Source organism: Galdieria sulphuraria (genome assembly GCF_000341285.1).
Source record: "Galdieria sulphuraria unplaced genomic scaffold scaf_53, whole genome shotgun sequence".
Taxonomy (NCBI): Eukaryota; Rhodophyta; class Bangiophyceae; order Galdieriales; family Galdieriaceae; genus Galdieria; species Galdieria sulphuraria.
In genome coordinates, this window is record NW_005178422.1 from 70063 (window position 1) to 86361 (window position 16299).

At 39.2% G+C, this 16299-nt stretch overlaps 4 protein-coding genes across 4 annotated transcripts; 2 read left to right on the forward strand and 2 right to left on the reverse strand.

The window, feature by feature from the left end:
• Positions 1 to 3: 3 nt before the first annotated feature.
• Gasu_53290 (alpha-mannosidase II) lies at positions 4 to 3408 on the reverse strand. Its single transcript, XM_005703572.1, has 6 exons — positions 3272 to 3408; positions 2176 to 3223; positions 2057 to 2123; positions 879 to 2009; positions 134 to 827; positions 4 to 89 (listed from the first exon to the last, which is right to left on the reverse strand). Exons 1-6 carry the CDS (start codon positions 3390 to 3392, stop codon positions 67 to 69), a joined length of 3084 nt encoding a protein of 1027 aa, XP_005703629.1. The 5' UTR covers positions 3393 to 3408; the 3' UTR covers positions 4 to 66.
• A 65-nt stretch (positions 3409 to 3473) lies between these two features.
• Positions 3474 to 4508, reverse strand: Gasu_53300 (uncharacterized protein). The gene is made up of 3 exons (XM_005703573.1): positions 4297 to 4508; positions 3931 to 4227; positions 3474 to 3879 (listed from the first exon to the last, which is right to left on the reverse strand). The coding sequence occupies exons 1-3, from the start codon at positions 4468 to 4470 to the stop codon at positions 3547 to 3549; spliced, it is 804 nt and encodes a 267-aa protein (XP_005703630.1). The 5' UTR covers positions 4471 to 4508; the 3' UTR covers positions 3474 to 3546.
• Positions 4509 to 4658: 150 nt separating this feature from the next.
• Gasu_53310 (SUMO-specific protease/ cysteine-type peptidase) lies at positions 4659 to 6804 on the forward strand. Its single transcript, XM_005703574.1, has one exon. It carries the CDS (start codon positions 4665 to 4667, stop codon positions 6495 to 6497), a length of 1833 nt encoding a protein of 610 aa, XP_005703631.1. The 5' UTR covers positions 4659 to 4664; the 3' UTR covers positions 6498 to 6804.
• Positions 6805 to 6888: 84 nt separating this feature from the next.
• Positions 6889 to 16058, forward strand: Gasu_53320 (Piezo (component of mechanically activated cation channel)). Its single transcript, XM_005703575.1, has 12 exons — positions 6889 to 7952; positions 8000 to 8532; positions 8588 to 9155; positions 9208 to 11394; positions 11451 to 13822; positions 13868 to 13941; positions 13995 to 14239; positions 14304 to 14461; positions 14519 to 14708; positions 14762 to 15641; positions 15699 to 15819; positions 15872 to 16058. Exons 1-12 carry the CDS (start codon positions 6906 to 6908, stop codon positions 15966 to 15968), a joined length of 8472 nt encoding a protein of 2823 aa, XP_005703632.1. The 5' UTR covers positions 6889 to 6905; the 3' UTR covers positions 15969 to 16058.
• Positions 16059 to 16299: the final 241 nt, after the last annotated feature.

Sequence of the window (16299 nt, forward strand, 5' to 3'; positions counted from 1 at the left end):
GAAAACGAGAGTATCCACTCTCCATTTGTATCTATGTTCCCAGTATGCGTAACTTGTGTATCATGTTCAAGAAGATTGGTTTCGATTGCCTTTTGAATATGAAGCTGTGGAGAAATCATCAATTGCGCATCACATGGACACCCAAAAGCTTCATAAAGACGAACACAAATGGCATTCTCTTCCCTTTCTGCTTTCTTCATCGCAGTCCATAAAACATTTCCATAAGGAGAAACAATTCTCATAAATGTTTGCGAAAAACTAGAAAATGACCATTCTTGTATAGGTGTCAATACATGAAAGGGATATTCTAATGCTTCCCATTGTTGCAATGCTTGAGCTCGACTCCAAACAGTGACTTGAGGAAATGCACCCTCATGTACATAGAGCCCCCAAGAAAAGGAATGTTTTCCCATATCACAATGATCATCGGGACTCTTGGGACTTCTTAATAGGGACATTCTTATGACGTTGTCCTTTACTGAATAGCCATATTTGCAATCATTGAGTAGAGCAACTCCAAAAGAAGGGTCAGAGAGGTCTGCAAAACGATGCCCACATACTTCAAACTTGGCTATATCCCAAGAAGTATTACGATGAGTTGGCCTCGATACCCAACCAAACTGCGTTTCAAAAGAAGCGTTCATACTCTGCAAGACACTGGTTGGAAACTCTACTCTTAACAACTTTCTACTTTCATGCCAGTCACATTGATGACGAAATACCAACACATCAGATAAGAGATCCAACATAACATACTGCCATAAATAGCTTTGATGATATTCATATTCGAACAGGATAACCACTCGCAATGGCCCTTTCTCTAAAACCTAATGAAACAGCATAGAATTATTGCCATAGTGGCCTTTTTCATTTCTTACCTTGAAACTTTTTGCTGGTTGCCATTCCCAATATTTCTCTTCATGATAGACTTCAATATCCCAGGCATCCCAAAATAATGGAACATCATCATAAGTCACAAAACGATTTCCATATGCTCCCGATTGGATGGCATCTCTCTCTATTCCTTTCTTTTGAAAACTTGTCAAATGGCCTCCTGTGGTCAGTTGACAACGTAAATATGCATTCTCAAGGATGAACTTGTCTTCCATCCTTTGAATGGAAACACATGGAACGTTATCCCATCCTACGGGTTGACCACTTTGTATCCCAAAACCCCACGAAAATGTATTCAAATCCTCCATCGGAAAGTCTTTCCTTAACAAATACATATGTTTTCCATCTAAAGTTGTTTGAAATGGTATACTCTCATCCAACAAAATATCAGTATATATCAGTTGAAAAGAAGACCACGGATGACCTTCTTCCGATATCCAACTCCATTTGATGACGTCCTTGGAATGATGTTTTTCAATAACCTGTTGGAAAGATTCCTCCATTAGATGCTTCAATTCTTTGGATACTTTTTCATGATGTCTAGCAGCATCTTGATAAACTTGTTGAATGCTACTACCTGGCAATGTGTCATGAAACTGATTGAGCAATACAAGTTTCCAAAGTTTTTCCAAATGTTCATAAGGATAAGGCTTCTTCTTCAGTAAATAAGCTACCGCACATAAACCCTCCGTATATTTCAACAACAACTCACATTTCCTATTGCCTTGTTTAACGTTTGCTTGAGAAGTATATGTTCCTCGATGGAGCTCAAAATACAATTCTCCTTTCCAACGAGGATAACGATGCCAATAGTTTTGAGCGATATCGAAGAATTTTTGTGGACTGTTCATCTCCACTTGGGGAATACCAGCAACATCTTTCATTCTAGAAAGTGATTCAATCATTGCAGGACTGGGACCACCACCACCATCACCATGACCAAACAAAAGCAAGGCAGCATTGCAAGAGCCGATATCTTTATTGTTTGAAACCGAACGAAGAACATCTGTCAAGTTACCCAACGAATTGTAAGTATCAGCTGGAGGAAAATGAGTCAATACACTGGAACCATCCAAACCTTCCCAAACAAAGGTGGAATGTGGAAAGCGGTTAAACTAAACGAATCAAAAATCCACAAAAAGGAAAATAAGAGATAACCCACCAAATTCCAAGAAAGTTTCTGAGTCATAAAATACTTTATATTGCATAAGCGCATTATTTGAGGCAACCTAAAACAACATTGACTCCATCCTTCATATTATGACAAGGTCAAAAACTTACTGAGAAGAATATCCAAAAGTATCGGGAAGCCAAAATATGGATGAATGCATACCAAAATTGTTTTGAAAGAACGAGTCTCCAAATACAAATTGGCGAACTAACGACTCTCCACTAGGTAGATTGCAATCCATTTCAACCCAGGTGCCTCCTACTGGAACGAAACGTCCCCGTTTCACATAAGCTTTGATTTCTTTCCAAAGCTCCGGATATCTTTCCTTTATCCATTCCATCTGTTGCGCTTGGCTGGCAACAAAATGAAAACCATCATACTGTTCCATATTTCTTATTTGAGTAGACCAACTTCTTGCACATTTACGAATAGTTTCCTCATATGGCCATAGCCATGCTGTGTCAATATGACAATGACCACAGGCAATAATGAGAGCTTGTCCATCTCCATTCCTCTGTTGAAAAAACTCCTTTGCCAGTTCTCGACAATCATTCCAAGTGGACGGATCATCTACAACGCATGTATTGACTATATCATTCGCAATGCGAAGAGCTTGATCTTTATAAGGAGAATAGAGTAAACGTGCAGCTTCTGCAAGTAAAGTTAAATCACATAACAAGTTCCAAATATCTCTGTCAAACACTGCAACTGATACTTTTTCTAATAGAAAATATCGATGCTCGTCAGGAGGTTCTATATCCCCACCTTGACCGACTCCAAATAACCCACTAGCAGCCATTTCGACAAAGAAAGTAAAGCGCTCTCTTCCATTTGCTTTAATAGCTATCCTATAATCTGCTCTTCGGCAAAGACTCTTGCCTCCAACCAAGCCTTGAATAGAAATGCCTTGTTCGGAATATAAGAGAGCTTCTGCGTTACAATCCCACAAAAAGTGGACTTCTTTTCCCGCCATGCTTTCAGGGATTTCCAACTCCACACGAAACCAATGAGTAGACCAAGAAGGACCAAACTGTTCTCCAATATTTGCTGGTCTGAAACACGACAACTGTTTCATCTGCTCAAAGCTTATTCGTTCTTTACAAGAATATACTTGTATATCTTTGATTGCATCGACGCTTTCTTCCTTCCACAAGTGTCCTCGAATACAAGTTAGCGCAAGTAATAATTACTCCAAAAAGAACTTACCACAAAGGTTTTGATTTCTTCTCCCTAAAGCAACATGTCCATAAGTATTAAAGTCTTTCCAACCGCAGAAAAGCTCCAATCTTTCTAAAGTAATGGACTCTTTCTTATAATGTTGAGCCATAAAGCAATGTCAATACAACTGATGATGGCCTTCTCATATAATGTTAAGTATGATGAAAACCATATCGCATAAAGTGTTGGCAAAAAATTCTTCTACTAAGAACTTACAAAGATAAACTAGACAGTATCATTCCAAGATAATACTCAAATGGATTCTATTTCTCCTCTTTATTAGAGTTTGTGGAAAGTTTCTGAGTTGCTAAGTCTTCAATCTCCTTTCGCATTGCCTTTGTTGAACTATTATCCAAACAACCAAACTCCTTCATTCGATCGAGGACTTGCAAAGCTTCCTCGGGTCTACCATCTTGCAGCTTAGTACTAGCTAAAACTAGAAAACCTGGAGTCCTAAGGCGAACATTGCGTTCTTTGGCTATCTTTAATACTTCTTCTACCATCTCATAGGCTTTCACTTTGGCAAATCTTCGCACGTATTCAGTTAACATATGAGTATTCAATTCTACGCAGCCATCCAAGGAACTGTACCAAAGCTACCGAGAGGAGAGTTAGCAAAGTGATGCTATTCTACAAAACGAACTTACTTTTTTCATACTTTCTACGTCACCTTGTTTCGATAAAGCGGTTAGAAGGACACTAAAACCATAGATGCCTGGCTTCATTCCTAAAAACCTCCAGTATTCTATGGCCTTCACTGCTCTTTTGGGATTTCCAAATCTAACTTCTGACTCTATCAGTTGTCTCGATACCTTGCCGTGTACGGGAAGAAGCTTCTTGTGGTAATCAAATATAAGTTCATAAGCTCGATCAAACTCTTCAGGGGTTCTAACCCGATAACAATACTGTCTTAATTTTTCGTAATGAAGCGGATATTGTCCAGGCTATGAGATTGGTTGCAATATCTTCTGGTGAGAGAACAGCGAAACGAGTGCAAAGGCGAAAACACTTACTCGAGAGGTACGCTCTTTGATATATTCAAAAAGTTCATCGTTTGTAAAATCATCGAGAGTTTCTTTTGTTATTCTTTTCTGAAGCAAAGTTTTTGAGGACCTCAAAAAAAGCCCAGTTGACAAAGGTAACCAAGGCTTCTTCCAGGACGATCGTTTTAGAATGGCACAAAACATAATTCTTGTGAATGTTACTGCTGTCCAATTGGATTCTTTCAGCACCTTATGAATAACTAGATAAAAAACATGAGCTTTAGAAATAGTTGAATGGTAAAGAAAGAACAACTGCTATTCAAAATACTGAGATTGTAAGCATTCACTTTTAGAATAACAATGTCTTGATACTAGTCTTGCATATCTTCGAGAAGTGGATGCAAATGGGATTTTGGAATGTATTTCAAACCATTTCACTCGGACTCGAACAAGTTGTAAAACTAGGAGAAGCAAACACCAACAACCATTCAGAAAACACTTTACATAATCAAAAAAAGCCTTTTGTCAACAACTTTGTTTCTTCTTTGACGAACAAAAACTCGTCAACACTTTCTAGTGACTTTCGAGAAAGCTTGAAACGGTCGTATCCCTCCTCAGTAGAATCCGTTCAACCGGCGAAACGAAGACTTACTCATAATTGTGAAGAAGATTTCACTTCCATACCAAAAGAGTTTGATATCCAAAATCTTGCCCAAGTCAAACGTCGAAAGCTCTCCTTCCTAGAAACTGTAAGAAGAAAACGAAATTTGAAATTATATAGAGATAAAATACGAAACTTAAGAGTCGAAAATTTCAGCGAGGGGTCTTCGCAAACGTTGGAGAACTCTCTGGATGAACTAACAGCTGCCAACCTATCGAGACCAAAGGCTGAAAGCCAAAGCGCCAGTCAGTCTAATTATCGTCTTGAAGCTATAAGAAAACAGGAGAAGTTGTCTCTTCAAAAGGAAATAGATATGCTGAAGCAGAGAATACAACAGTTGCAACGACAGGAAAAGAAGCAAGTGGGACTACTGATAGCTTCTAATGATTCCGAGTCGATGTTGGAGCAAAAACTTTTACTTTCTACTACCAAATTCCTTGACAAAGCAGTATTTCATCAGGAAGCGTTTCAGAGATCGGAGGATGGATTGCTTCAACTACGTTCAAAGAGTGCCATTCATAAGAATCGTGCAATCTTTTTTGCGGAACAAGTTCGAAAAGGTTTAGAGTCTGTCGGTATAAACAAAACAGATACAGAAGTTGCTGTACACAAGTCTTTTAGCATTGTAGAAAGACATGATGAGAAGAAGCAACAACTCAACGCAGTTATCGAGTTATCGGATAGCAGCGATGATGATGAACTGGTAGATAATGTTACCGACGAAAGTGAAGATGTGGAATTACTCGATGAATTGCTTTCTTCTTTATCAGAGGATTGTCAGGTTGTGAATATTTCCGAAGGTACAGTATCTCCCGAAGAATTGAACAGATACCTAAAGGATGGATTGGACTTTCCTTACGCAGTCGACGAAAGGGATCCTTTATCACCCTTGTCTGCCAAGGCTCTGATGTTTTGCAAGTATATGTTGAAGGAACCGAAGAATCGTTTGCTAGTTTCTCGAGATGGAATGAAAATAACGAGAAATGATTTGCGTCTCCTTCTTCCAGGGAATTGGTTAAATGATGAAGTGATTAACTTTTACATGTCACTCCTCCAAGAACGAAATGAAAAGAGTATTTGTGATAACGGATACTCGAAATGTCTGTTTCTTTCAAGCTTCTTCTTCATTAAACTGTTATCGGGGGGTCACTATGATTATAATGCTGTTCGAAAGTGGACCCACCATGTCAACGTGTTTGAATACGATAAGGTCATCATACCCATAAATATAAAGAATTGTCATTGGATCTTGGCTGTGATTGACATAGAAGGGAAGCGTTTTATATGTTTAGACTCTATTCGGGGTTCTCATATGAAAAGGTTGCAAGCACTTCGACAATGGCTGTATGATGAATATCGTACCAAACTTGGTTTAAAATTAGAAACTGACAAATATTCTTTCGAGCAACCTGATGTTCCCCGTCAGTCCAATGTAGATGACTGTGGAGTTTTTTGCTGTAAATTTGCTCATTATGTGTCCTCGAATTGGAAACTAACATTTTCTGCTGAGAATATGAATTACTTCAGATGGAGAATGATGCTTGAAATATTATGTCAACGAGTATCATGATATTTGGAATTGTTTTCTTATTCAGCCCGAAGCATTTTATATAAAGTTTTTTTATGTGGCCACACGACTGTGTCTGAAGAACGGTGGTTTCGTATTTGTTTGATTTCTACGGAAGAGGAACACTATTTTTTCACTAAGAAGAGCATCTCGTGGAGAATTACAAACATTTTTTAATTTGGCGCTCAAAGGAGAGCTGCTTTTTTCTTTTCTTCCTTTCACTTTAAATTTTTCATGTTCGAATATCAAGACACAAGAAGTGACAATTTCTTCGTTATCAATCGTTTGAAATAAAGTTTGAACTTGTTCCTACTGACTTGCCTCTTCTTTTCCACAATCATTCCTCTGGTGTAGAAAAGAAATGCTGAAATTTCGTCAAGGGTTGTTCCTCGGCAATTCTTCTTTGACCAAATGGATGTTGGAGCTGGTGACTCACCTCGAGAGACCAGGCAGAGGTCAGAACTCGCAGAAGTTCCCTTGAAGAACAAGGGCGTTGGCAGTAACGAAGTCAAAACTAGTGAAAAAGAAATGGATAAGACTGACATGCAGGGTAGAGAGTCTCTTTCCGAGAGTACAAATAGTGGGTGGTCGTCTGAGTTGAACCGCAGTGTACTTGAAGAGATGTCGAAAAGTCGAAAAATTGAGTTGCTATGCAAAACTTTGACACGTTGGATAGGCTGTGGAGTGCTTCTGACTGCCAGTCTTTTACGTTTTAGTGTTCTTTCTCTTCCTTATTTTCTGTTGTTCTTGTTTAGTTTCTTACACGTAACGAAGAGCTATTTCCAGTACTATGTGGCTCAAAAGAGTTCAATAGTTTTACTTGGAATGCTTAGTGTATATTCGTTTGGTTGTTTCATTTTCGAAGTAGTAATGGCAGCTTTGTTGGGAACCGGGAAATACGTTCCCACGACAACAGCCTTACGGTCCTTAGAATCCATAGGGATTGCTGACTTTCAAAAAAGTATTGGCACAGGCCTGAGAGGTCTTTTACCAGACATTTTCGTATTCGTTTTTGCTGTTGCTTCACTTGGTGTCAACTGGTTCCTATGGAAAAGTATGACGATTGTTCATTCGACCTTGTCATCAGAACAACGCAGTCCACGTAATATTTCCTTGCCTGTAAGCTCCTCATTGGCTGAAAGAAGCTCTGATAACTTAGGAGACTATGTATCCAGAAGATTCTATTCTAGTGTAACCGTTTTTGTTTTTTACTCTTTTCTTTTATTAGTCTCAATAACGTTTGCAAGCGTGGTTACTTGCATTATAATGCTATTTGTAGACCTTGTCCTACTAGCGTGGGCTCTAGGCCCTATAACATTTGCCAGATGGAAGAACAGGCTTATTGAAGATGAGAGGTTGAAGGGAGCAAATTATTATGAACGACGTTTACTAGCACAGGTTCCCCCGTCATTTCCCGATAAACTCATAGGCAAAATATTGTCTGCATTGTCTTTGAAGGTTGGTGGTGACTTTTTTCATTGTTAAACTCTCATGAGCTTTGTTAGCATATGGATTTGACTTTGTTGAAGATACGAGTAACTCTTGTGATTGACTTGTTTTTACTTGTCTACGTGACTGTTCTGTATATATTTCAGTGGCCTTGGCTTTCTGGTGCATTATTGTCCAATGTGTGTCGAGTTATCGGTATCGTTCCATTAGGACATAGTAATGCACCACAGTGGCCGTACGATCTGACCTTTGTTCTTGCAATCTGTTGCTTTTGTACTGGTGGCTTATTTATTGAAGGAAATTTGATAATCATGAGCACGGTTTCAAATGACAATTCGATTTCGGAGCGAACTACATCGGATCCACACGATGTTGTAAGAGGTACTGCGGAAGAACAGGACCCAACGGAGCGTTTCTGGGATCGCCTTTTTTTCAGTGAGAGCAATGCGCTTTCAATTGCATATCAAGTTGTCCCATTCTTATCGAATCTTAGCATTGTTATTTGGGCGCTAGTCTTTCCTGGTGCACTTTCGACGGTTCTTCTTGTAGTTGCCGGTTTCTATTTTTTGTTTCCTAACTTAATCAACAGGTTAGTTGTTGTTTCTGAAAATATATTTGTGTGTTTCTAATGCTATGTGTATTAGAACAAAGTGGCTGGTCTTAATGTATATGATGTGTATCGTTGTGGCTACCAATCTCTACAATGCTGTTCCCACTGCAGACATAAGCATAGATTCTCAGAAACAGGCCCTAGAAGCCGGACTAAAACGTGCAGATACTACTATATGGGTAATGGCAATCGAAATGTTTTCAGTTGTTCTTGTGGTTTTGGCAGTGCGTTTATATCACCAAGTTGGGCGTCGAAGAGCGTTTTTGAACAGCGAATTAAGACGGCATGCTAGAAGTGAGAGTTCAGAAGTAGTATCATCTGCTTTCCCGTTGCGTTTTTCAAAATGGACGAAATTTTTTGTAGAAGACGTTTTGCTTGATCAAGTTGGACTCAAAGAGGGTCGTTTCATAGATTGGAGAGATAGTCAAGATGCAGATTCCATTTTGGTCTTTTTAGTATGGTTTGCTGTTCCTTTAGAAGCTTGTGCCATGATTTCATTATTTGCTTCAGCTGGTGTTATTGTAAATGCTGTTGATAGTGTCTTTCTTATCATTCTTGGAATTGCAGGATTATTATACTTATTACCGGTATCGAGGTTCCAGGTAAGAAACAAGAGCCATTCATACTCAGTAGCAACTCACATGCAAACATCAGAAATGGCTTCGTTTGATTTCTTGGAATCTTGCTTTGTTCTACCAAATAGTTGTCTTGGTCATGAATGGATGTATTTGTCGCTTTATGAGTGGAGGAGCACACTGTCATATATCAGGAGGTATTAATGGCAGTGAATTATCTGCCTTGTTTGCATATGTGGTGTTCCTTTGTATCGGTAGTTTGCAGGTGTTAAGTGTGAGAATGCGATATCTAAAAAAGTTCTGTCGAACTCACTCTCTTGAATCCTCGAATGGCATAACAGTCATTTCCGGAGAGAATTCTTACCATCAGACTTTTGGAGATTCAAAGCTTCCATATGCACTCTCCGTTATCAATGAGTTTTTCCGTTTTTCATGGCTGTATATTTGCTACATTCTTCTGATAGCAGATGCGTTGCTTTTTCCAGGAAACTATCTTGCCTTTGCCTATCTGCTGATGGCATTTATTTTACTTGTTATCGAGATGGTAATTTCCGTTCGCGTCGAACCTCGACAAGTTGTAAGACGAGTCTGGTTTGTTATTGTTCTATTTTCGGCAGCTATTGTCGCCTTGCGTTACATTGTGCGTTTCCGTTCCATTTATCTGAGTCTTAGTCCAGACACTGCTCATGCCGTAATAAGAGCTGGTATTGATGCTGGTATTGGCTTTCAAATCGGGGATGTCATCGTCTTTATTGCATGTGTGTTGCAAGCAAGATTATTTGGAAAGCATGACTCCGTTCAAAGCGTCTCCTTGAGAAAAAGATTGATGAGTGACTCATCGCGTAAACACGGATTTGTCCTGAGAGTTCTGTCTGTTTTAACTTCCTTTATATCAACATTGTTCATTTGGAGTAGTAGGCTCGTTTTGGTTATAATGGTCCTTATATCTTCTATTTGGTTGAGTGGCGTATCTGCATTATCCTATGTTTATATATTTCTCTGCGTTATCATTCTTTTATTTGAGAGCGAGGCCAAGTACAATTACGTACTGGAACTCAAGATGTCGTTGAATAGTGCGATAGATAGAGCATCTGAGAACGTGGAGGCAAGGGATAGAACTTCATCCACCTTTTCTGTTGGAAGACATCAAATTTTAAGCGGTATAGTATTTAGCAAGCATGTGTCTTCCGTCTGGACAGCCACTTTGCTCGCGCTTTATAGTTTTGCTGTTATATGTGTCCAACTGTTCTACATTGTTTGGGTGTTTGAAGGACATTCGAGGTGGAATGCCGCCTATTGGTTAGGGTTGGCTTCAGGTCCTCGTTCGGTACCAATTGGTTCGAAAAGAATGGCTGGAAACATTCTTATTCTGGTTTTCTCCGTTTTACATCGGCTTGCACAGCGTAGGACACTAAAACATATTGAAGAAAATGCAGATCGAGAAGCATCGGATGATGTGAGGAAGAATCACATTGGAGACTCAACTTTTTATGGGACGAATTCTATGATGGAGCCCGTTCAGGATCAGACAGATGTTGAAGATAGATCCTCTAGCACTGTCAAGTTTATGACCAAGGCGTCTCAGTTATTTTTTTCCTTGCATCGTGTTTGGTTACGCAGCTGTATTGACGTTACCTTTGTCTATTTGATGATGTCAGCCGTGATTGTGAGAACCATTGTCTCTCTTATTTACACTTTACTTGTTGCATTGCTTCTAGTCCCCAGTAATCGCTGGACTACACGTCGCTTTTTCTGGTTTCCAGCCTGGGTTCTTAGTGTACTTTTGATCATTCAATATGCTGTTAGCTTAGGGTTGTGGCCTCCAGAAAGTTATATTGTGCATTGGCCATGGTTAGACCTTAGCGTAACTTGGCAAAGATGGTTTTTTGTCGATGTTGGTTTTCGTGGATATGACTGGAGCCTTGCTTTGACTTTCGGAGGCTTGATTTTGTGTGCTTTGGTACTTGACGTGGAAAGAGAGGAAAAGCTAAAGAAGAAATTTGCTGTCGAAGAACAGAATGACGAGCCAACTACGGCAGTGTTTCCTTTCTCTTCTGGAAACGTTCAAGCAGTTCGATTTTTCCAATTTTTTGGCTCAATTGGATTTGGTTACTTTGTTCTTACGTACACATTTGCTGCAGCAACTAGTCTGCCTAATGTAATGACATATATCTTTATACTATTCATTTTTATCGTTATTTGGAAGTTTAAATGGTTCGTGTTGCCGCCATACTTTTTTTGGAGAGCTCTGTTGTTTTATACATTGGTGAGTTTACTGATTTCTTTGACAATCATTTGTATTAACTAATTTTTCTTTTTCAGTTTGTATTATTCGTAGAACTTTTGGTGCAATTTCCTTTTTCGCTGGGTAATCCGAGTACTAGTTGGGAATCTATTCTTGGCTGCTACAAAGCGTATACAAAACATGGAACACAATTTTTCATTCTTCTGCTTTTCTTGTTTACTTTTCTATTGCTAGAGTGTCGTATCAATGAGAGCATACATAGCAGTATTCTAAAGCCTGGAATACAAAGGCTTCACATGAAGCGTTTTTTACTTGCAATGCAAGATTATACTGTTCGATATTTTCGAAATAGAGAATTGTTTCGAGTGTTAGATGAAGACCGAGAAGCGCGTAAAACAAGATTGCATCGGATAAAGGAAATCAGAGCAAATCGAGAGAAAAAGTTGAGAGAAGAGGAAAATGTTTTGAATCCATTAGGAGAGGAGACCTTTGAATTGGATGAAATGAAACTGAAAGAGGCGGAAACTGCCCAAAAAAAGATGTCAAATGATGACGAGCTATTTGCAATGCAGCTTTCTGCACCGGAAGCTCCGGCACCTGGGGAAGTCACTGACGCCTTACAAGGAGGTGTAAGTCAATGGAGATCTATTAAAGAGTTTGCCAGTCAAACAGCGTCAACGCTGCGTTCTGGTGCAGCGACTAGATCAGTGTTATCGAGAAACTCATTGTCACGTCCAAGTATGTCTGTTAGAGACTCAGTACCTTTGTCGACGAGAATTCAACAAGTGGAGATAAATTCTGTCGGTGGACCACAGTCTCCAGTATATAGAGCTTTGCATGAAAGATCACCCCAAATCCCAGAAGATGATCCAAGATATTCGCCATCGAAAGTTCAAGACACAAACCCTCGCGAGAAGCCAAAATTGTTTCGAATGGCTTCTACAGAAGCAGCTAATGACAATACTTCTGTTGGCTATGGCTATGTGGATTTCTCGGCTCTGGACTCTACAAACGAATGTGACCAAGGTGTCGGTTCAGTAGTGAAGAAGTTAAGTCTTGATGACTCGGTTGCAGGTGGCAAAGAACGGGATATGGATGGAATAGACTTTATGACTGATACTGAAACGACGCCAGTTTGGCTACAAAGTCCATTTATATCCTGGCTTAAATTTCTGGTTGGTTTTTTATTTATTCACTCCGATTGGGTGGTTTATTTCTTCATGGTTTTTGCCTTTTTGATGAACCGGACTTTGCTTACTTTTGTTTATGTCATGTATTTATTCTTGTTCCTATTTGTTGAGTGGCCTCGCCCCAGAAGAATTGCCTGGATGTGTCTGTTGACATACACTGAAGCTGTCATTGTTTTCAAATTGGTAGTGCTCTTGCCAGCCTTGGCGAATCCTAGTATTGGCGTTGCAGCTAGCAGTTGTGGTGGTGTACATTATTTCTACATAGCCAATAGCAAAATCAATACTGTTACTATTTGTACCTTAGGCACTGGTGTGTTTTTTGACGTTCTTATTTTGTTTTCTACACTTTTACGTCGCCTTTATTTATGGTCACAAGGCTTATGGGATGTTGACGTATCAATAGAAGAGATAACAAACAATGATTCCAGTTGTGTTGAGGGAGATTCGAAGACAGAAGTTGCCAAAAATGGTTCTCGTCATACTGGCCTGTTTTCTAAAGTTCTGCATCCTTTCAAGGCATCGGAACAAGCAGAACAACCCAAGGACGAAGCTATATTTATGAGTGACAATGTCGTAAATGCTGCTCTACGCGAAGGGATTTTTCTACAGCAAGATGTTTCACAGCAGAATGGAAATGACGTGATATCCAGTAACTACACAGCAACTGCGACGTCCTCTGTTGGGAACGGTCCTTATATTTTAGCCCAAAACATTTCTGCCAACGCTCGAGCTTCTTTGAAAGTTGCCAAGATTTGTTTTGGCACACTAGCACCACGTCGTAAGATAGAGTACCAGGAAAGAAAAACAAATGAAAATGGAAAGTCAAAAAGAGAAAGAAAATTGCCAAGCCCATTTCTTTTTACTATTCAAGATTCAGATGGATTTTATATGCGTTCTGAAGTTTGGATCGAATTTACTGAAGTTGTATCTACCGAAACTGCAAAGGAAAATGAAATATTGCAGAAAGAAAGTGTAGAAGAGATTGTACCAGAAGATAGACAACAAGAATCAAGCTCTTCGAGTCATTCTCATTCAACTTTCTCCTATAGTCAATTCGACCTCAAAGACTCGATCAAATTTGAAACGGAGGGAAAGATTGCAGAAATGCAACAGCCGAAGAACAAAGCTGCCGAGAAACTTCGAAAGTTAATGCCTTCATTTATATTTCAATATTTTCAACGTATTTTATGTACTGATGGCGTAAAACCCGGTGCGGACTATTACTTGTTGTCATTTACAGTTGATTTCATTTGCCTACTGTATATGCTATTCTTATTCCCGTAAGTAATTCATCTCGTTGTTAGCTTTGTGACAACTTACCCTTATGGAAGACTCATGTTTGCTCCTGCTGATGCTCGAGTGGCTGTAACTGAGACAGGTAAGGAAATTGTGTCAAGTGATTCATGGAATACTAATATCTGACACTATTAGCCTGGTGGTCGACGAATCTCATGTCCCTTAAGCAGATTCTTACATTATTGGCATTGTTTGCAGGCTTAATAATGGAACGTATATTCTATCTTCGAAGACTTATGTTGGGAAAGTTAATTTTGTACTACGCCAACGTAATTGTGTTTCATTTAGTCATATTTGTGATTGGAGACTTCGATCAAAGAGCCACTCTGATCGTATTTTATGTGTTGAAGCTCATCTCTTTTGTGCTTGGAGGGCTTCAGGTAAGGAATGCCACAATAATGGAATGAATCTTCAGTTTTTGAAAGTCTTTTAATGGTTTTATAGGTTCGAGAAGGCTTTCCTCCCTATACACATGGCCAATTTCTTTTAAGAAGATTCTCTGCATGGGGAATGTTTTTCTTTAATCTTTATTATATGACACCTTTTTTATACGAGCTTAGAACTATCCTTGACTGGACTATGATTCCAACCAGCATGGAATGGTGAGTAATTTTCAGTGGATATAAAAAACTCCTTTATTGACCGGAATTTTCGACTAGTTTTGATTGGATGAAATATTCCGACATTTGGATTTCTCTCTACAGAAACAAAGCAATGAATAATAATCGTGCATGGCAAAAGAGATGGTTGGGAAAGAAGAGAATTGCGTCGGTAAAATTCTGGTTGGGAGCTATGCTTGTTTTACTGCTTTCATTTTTGCTTTGGATACCATTTATTGTGTTTAGTGCGGTATGTACCATTCTTTACAAATTTTGATGTCTATATGCTAACAGATTATATAGATTAATCCCTTCGAAGCCTATCAGCCAATAGAAAATGGTCGTCTCTCAGTTTCGTTGTCTTCTGGATCCCAATTGGAACTTTACCAAAGTGTAATTGTTTCTCCGTCAATTGCGACTAGTGCCGAAAGAAGTTTTGCTTCGAATTTAGACGTGAGCTTGCTGGCAGATACAAATCAAGGAAAAACGTACTGGCTAGAATTCGGAGTGGATTCCAATCAAATTTGGCAGCCTCCCGTGCATCGTATTACAACATTGGAAAGTCAACTGCTATCTGGTCAGATTCAACTTCTAGCAGCTCTGTCCATAGAGAGTGGTGGTGGATACACCTATCAATACGTTTCAAGTTCTGTTTTAAATGTTACCGAAAGAACCAGTTTATCCGATTCGCTCCATTCAAAGAATACTTATGGCATTCACGTTCCATCCTTTTTGCCAAGATATCTTGCAGTAGATTCGACTACGTCTTCCTCAGGTCTTTCTGTTTTAGGAAATGGAAACGAGAATGCCTGCATTAAGGTCGTATTTGAAAATGTCACTCGTGAAGGAGTTTTGAGCAATGGTACATCTTTTGTGTGGAATGAAACACAAACATATTGGCAAGTTGCATCTTGTAATGCATCAGGAGTGGATTGTTTCAAATGTTCCAATGGCATTTCATTGAAAGATGAAAGTCAAACTAGTGGCTCAGGAGCCTCTTTTCTTATCACGGGGTATGTTGTGTTTGTGCGCTCGGGTTCCTCAGGCGGTGTCTTGGGCAAGTTTGCAGCTGGAGGTATACTTGCCTTGGTAGTATATATTTTCTTCTCTATTGGCGGCATGGTTCGTCGCATGTTCGAAAACGAGAAGATTGAAATTCCATATTATTACATGCCATTTACAGGTGAGTTGATATTTGCAGACATTATGAAAACATCACTGTGAACCATGAACTGGTTAGATAATTTGTTATCTCTGGTATACGATATCATTCGTGCTCGACAAGATGGTGACTTGGCGATGGAAGAGTTCCTGTTTTGGGAACTGATAGATCTATATCGCTCACAAGAGCGACTAGTGAAGTAAGTCTCATGAGAATTTTGTTCTATTATGCTGACTTGAGCTATTTAAAAGATGGTCTGGTGAAAGGCAACTGTACCCAGAGTTTGAGTGGTGGCTTCCACCATTCCGACTTCAACGATGGACTATGTATAAGCAGGTTGACAATTAATAAAACATAATAGAGTTGTAGCAGCTAATACATTCCAATCATAGTGTCATTCTTCATAATCGCAGTTATAATATAGAACATTCACCACCGACATTACCAAAGTATGAAGGAATTGCGATGGGCGCCATTTTTCTTCGCTACTAAAGGACTTTTCAGTCAAATATGCTATTTCAATATGTTTGTCGTGATATCTTTGGAGAATGCACATTTCCTTTCTGCAGTTTAAGTTTCAAAGTGGAGTGTTCTACCGTAATGTGCTTAAACACAAGGACGCATATTTATAAGGAAATTTTTTGTCTCGGCTATACGTAAAGTTAGCTATATCCTTTAC